The 4,777-nt window shown below is 64.5% G+C and overlaps 1 protein-coding gene across 1 annotated transcript; it reads left to right on the top strand.

Moving 5' to 3' along the window:
* The first annotated feature begins 2,182 nt into the window (after window positions 1–2,182).
* Window positions 2,183–4,753, top strand: SPHK1 (sphingosine kinase 1). The gene is made up of 6 exons (XM_003786102.3): window positions 2,183–2,246; window positions 2,539–2,742; window positions 3,078–3,230; window positions 3,311–3,405; window positions 3,482–3,597; window positions 3,824–4,753. The coding sequence occupies exons 1-6, from the start codon at window positions 2,183–2,185 to the stop codon at window positions 4,626–4,628; spliced, it is 1,437 nt and encodes a 478-aa protein (XP_003786150.1). The 3' UTR covers window positions 4,629–4,753.
* Window positions 4,754–4,777: the final 24 nt, after the last annotated feature.

Here is a 4,777-nt window from a genome sequence, read left to right as displayed (position 1 = left end):
CAGAAGGGGGAGGCCGCCCTGGCCGGTTCCCGCAGCCAGTCCCTTCCAGGGGTGAGATCTTGGGAGCACAGCATCGGACTCGCATCTCCTGGGCGCCATAGCCTAGAACTAGACCCCTAGCTCTCGCTGAAAGGAGAAGAGGGAAAGAAAGAGGGGATGGAAAGGGAGGGAAGGGGAGGAAGGGCAGATCCGGCCCCGGGCTCCCTCAGGGAGCCCCCTCCTCCCTTCGCCGCTCGCGTCCCCGCAGCGCGTGACCGCGCCACTGCGGCTGCATTGCTGCCCTCCCCCACCCGCGCCGGATTCCTGGGGGTGGGGGCGTCCGGAGGTGCAGGACCCGACCTCCGCCGGGCTCTGTGAGTGGGGGATGACGCCCCTGTTCCCTCCCCTCCCCTCGTTCCTGTTTCTGGACTCAGAAGCGCGTCGCTGAGTCACCTTTCCGGAACGCGCTCGGGACATTTAGGACTCTGCTGGGGAGGTGGGGAGGGCCGCCAAACCGAGGCACACACCGCCTGATCGATCGCGCGTCTCAGCCGCGCCCCCCGCCCCCGGTTTGGAAACCGGGCCGAGCCGCCTGGGTCTTCCCGCAGAAAAGACACAGCGGAGGCGTGCCCGAGTTCAGGGCGCCGCCCGGCTTTATGGGTTCCGCGCTCCTCTCAGACCTGCCTCTTCCCTACTTTAAGAAGCGATGAGAAGAGAGAGGTGTGCCGGAGCCAGAGCCACCTCCGCCTCCTACACGGGTTTGGTTTTTTCTAACTCTGGCACTACCTGGTGAGGTCACCAAGTGGGCCTTGCCAATTTCTTCTCCCAGTCTTCGTAATAACCCCACAGGGACATAACTTTTGGTGGCGGACACATTCAGGTCACTTGATGTGATGTGTATATCACACACACACTGACACACGCGTCCTCATCGGCCTCGACTGAAGTTACAACTCCAGGGTGCGTTTGTATCTTCTTGCGGAGCTGGAGGGACACGCCCCCCAATGCTTGGCTCTCCAATCCGGACAAGGACCCTAAGCCCCGTCTACACCAACAGGGCTCCTCTCTCGCTCCCTCCTCCCGACCGTATATTCCGGCTCGCAGACCCCGGTCCGGTCTCCTGCTCTGCCTCTGACAGCGCACTAGGTTTCCTCGGCCTCGGTGGCTGGGTGGCCGAGCTGCCGAGTAAGGGAGTTAAAAATAATTCTCCTTGCGAGAGCGGCGGAGGAAAAATGAGAAGCCCGCGGGAGGTCAGCGAGACGCCCGGGCAGGAGGAGGGGAGCCGGGCAGCCCTGGTCCTCAAGTTCCGCGTGGCTGGAGCAGGGCGCGCTAGGGGGCGGCGCGGGAGGTTCTGCTTACAGCACCTGGGGCGGCAACGGCGCGGCGTCGAGGTGAGAGGGCAAGAGTCGAGATGAAGCCGAGGTGAAGCCGCACGTTCTTGGCGCCCGCCCATCCGACATCGGGCACCGAGACGAGTTCGCTCCGAGCCCGCATCTCTGATTGCGTTGCGCTCTCACCTTCGCGCCTCGCCAGTTGCCTCCGCCGCATCTCTGGCCGGGGCGCGGCGCCGCCTTCTCGCCAGTCACCTAGAACTAGTGGTGGGGGCTCACTGTCGCCCCACGACCCAGCTAAGAGCTTGCGGGCGGCCAAACTTTGCGCGCTGGAGGTGCAGGAGGCGGCGCAGGACAGCCGGCCGCAGGTTCCACCCTCTCGAGCGCGGGGCGTGGCCAGGCCGGCGCGGAGGCTCAGCGCCCTCCCAGCGCTCGGCCGCCAGGCTGAGAAGTTCAGCTAAAAGTTTGAGGCCGGAGGGAGGGAGGCCAGAGTTGTCTTCGCAGACACGGGGCAGAGCCTGGGACCCGCTGCATCCTAGGGAACAGAGGTGGCGCCTCCCCAGCAAACTGGACCGACTGGGTAGGGCCGTCCGCCCTGCTCTCCCCTCCCGCCTCTGGTGGATCCCCGGCGACCCGCCTTCGCGGGGCCCCGGGGAACTGGGCCACGAGCCGCGCGGCCTTCGTGCCCACTCGCCTCTGGTGAGAGGACCGGCGGCGGCTCGTGGCCCGGCTCCGGCTCTGCGCTCGCGCGACAGGGGCGCTGTTCCTACGAGCGCAGCACCGGTCCCAGCGGAGCCGGGGCTCTTGGAGGGACACGCGGCAACCAGGCTGGCTTGGGGCGGGTATCCTCGCCCCGAACTTCGTGCCCAGAGATGTCCGCTCAAGTTCTGGGATTTTTACGAAATTGGGCTCCCTTCCCCCTGGCGGCTCCGCGGGGTGAGGAGCTAGTCCGTATGAGAACGCCACGGGGGTCTGACTCATCCATCGGGCGGAACGCGGGGCCTCGGCGAGGAAAGCCCTCGGAAAGGAACATTTTGCCTCGAGGGGTGGGGGCTCAGTCCCACAACGGGGGCGCCTGTGGTGGCACCGGACCTCCCAGAAAACTAGGTCCCCAACCCACGGGCTTCCCACGACGCAGAAGCGCGGCTCCCGGCGCGGGGTCCCAGGATCCAGCTGGAGCGCTCCAGTGCGGCCCTGCGCTCAGTCAGCGCTGTCTCCTCTCCTTCAGACCCGGCCGCCTCAGGGAATGACGCGGGTGCCCCCACAGCCCTGGCTCTGGGCGGAGAGGGCGAGCCCCACAACCGGTCCTGCGACGCCCGCCTGGACAGCACCGATAAGGAGCTGAAGGCAGAAGCCGGCGCCACGGGCAGCGCCCCGACAGCACGGGGGACTCCCAGGCAGCGGGAGCCGCGGGTCGAGGTTATGGATCCAGGTTTGTGGGGTTCCTGCTGGGAAGGGCTGTAAGGGGATTCCTCTCAACCAGGAATGATGGAACACTGAACTGGACGACAATGAGGGGCTAGGGACACTCGAGAGAAACATTCTCCCCGAGGCCAGAAGCCAGCTGGGCCTGAGCCGAGGCCGGGGGTGTGAGGGGCGCCCTTCCGGCACCCCAGAGCTCTCCGCCAGAGGCTGCTTCCTCGGGCAGTGTTCTATCGGGTCAATTACACGGGTGTTGCAGGCACGTTTCCATCCCAGGGCCCCTGGTTATCCTCAGCCCCCTAGTGGCGGGTTGGGGACGTGGCCTTTTCGTTTCCCCCGCTCCAGCGGGCTCCCCCCAGCGCCTGCTCCCAAGGCCCTGTCGTGTGCTGGTGCTGCTGAACCCTCGGAGCGGCAAGGGCAAGGGCCTGCATCTCTTCAAGAGCCACGTGCAGCCCCTTCTGGCCGAGGCCGAAATCTCCTTCACGCTGATGCTCACTGGTAAGTGTCTCCCGGAGGGGATCCAGGGAGCATACCCCAGCAGGAGACCCCCAGCCTTCATTATGTGCCTCTCCTGGTAGAGCGGCGCAACCACGCGCGGGAGCTGGTGCGGTCTGAAGAGCTGAGCCGCTGGGACGCGCTGGTGGTCATGTCTGGAGATGGGCTCATGTTTGAGGTGAGGCCTGCACCAGGAGGCTGGCCCCAGGGCTTGGCACTATTCTTTCCAGGCTGAGGCCACACTGCCCTAACAGGTGGTGAACGGACTCATGGAGCGGCCTGACTGGGATACTGCGATCCAGAAGCCTCTGTGTAGCCTCCCAGCTGGCTCTGGCAACGCGCTGGCAGCATCCTTGAACCATTATGCTGGGTGAGATCCCAGGGCCACAGGGGGCCTTCTAGCCTCTCTTCTGCCTCAGTCCTGGGGTTTTCTCCCCATGACCTCAGCTGGCTGCTTCCAGCTGCTCCATCTGACACTGGTCCTGCCAACTCCCTAGAGACCACATGTGGCTTTGCCCACCCTCACTCCCTAGGGGAAGTAAGGGGAGGATGCATAGGGGCTTCTGCCCTGCCCTATCTCACCTCTTTCCCTACAGTTATGAGCAAGTTACTAATGAAGACCTCCTGACCAACTGCACACTGCTACTGTGCCGCCGGCTTTTGTCACCCATGAACCTGCTATCACTGCAAACGGCCTCTGGGATGCGCCTCTTCTCTGTGCTCAGCCTGGCCTGGGGCTTCATTGCTGACGTGGACCTGGAGAGTGAGAAGTACCGGCGCCTGGGGGAGATACGCTTCACTCTGGGCACTGTCCTGCGCCTGGCAGCTCTGCGCACCTACCGGGGCCGGCTGGCCTACCTTCCGGTGGGGAGAGCCGTCTCCAAGACACCCACCTCCCCTGCTGTGTTCCCGCAGGGCCCTGTGGATGTGCACTTAGCACCCCTGGAGGAGCCAGTGCCCTCTCACTGGACAGTAGTGCCTGAACGGGACTTTGTGCTGGTGCTGGTGCTGCTGCACTCGCACCTGGGCAGTGAGATGTTTGCAGCACCCATGGGCCGCTATGGGGCTGGTGTCATGCACCTGTTCTATGTGCGGGCAGGTGTGTCCAGGACCATGCTGCTACGCCTCTTCCTGGCCATGGAGAAGGGCAGGCACATGGAGTATGCCTGCCCCTACTTGGTGTATGTGCCTGTGGTCGCCTTCCGCCTGGAGCCCATGGATGGGAGGGGTGTGTTTGCAGTGGATGGGGAGTTGATGATCAGTGAAGCTGTTCAGGGCCAGGTACACCCAAACTACTTCTGGATGGTCAGTGATTGCACGGAGCCCCTGCCTGGCCAGGAGCCTGAGCAGATGCTACCTCCAGAGGAGCCCCGTGACCCCTTGGGCCTTTCTGTGCCTTAGCCTGTCTACATGGTCTACCCAGAGTCCAGGACCCTTCCTCCTTTCCTTAGGACTGGAGGGCCTGTGCACAGCTCATGTGGGGCAGAGGGGGCTCCTCTGCAGAGGGGCAGGGGAGGTGGAGGCTTTGGGAGGATAGGCTTTGCCTAAGG

This window comes from Otolemur garnettii, unplaced genomic scaffold (assembly GCF_000181295.1).
Source record: "Otolemur garnettii isolate 467f Iridium unplaced genomic scaffold, OtoGar3 scaffold00018, whole genome shotgun sequence".
Taxonomy (NCBI): Eukaryota; Metazoa; Chordata; class Mammalia; order Primates; family Galagidae; genus Otolemur; species Otolemur garnettii.
Note: the sequence above shows the minus strand (reverse complement) of the source record. Positions and strands in the feature narration are given on the sequence as shown.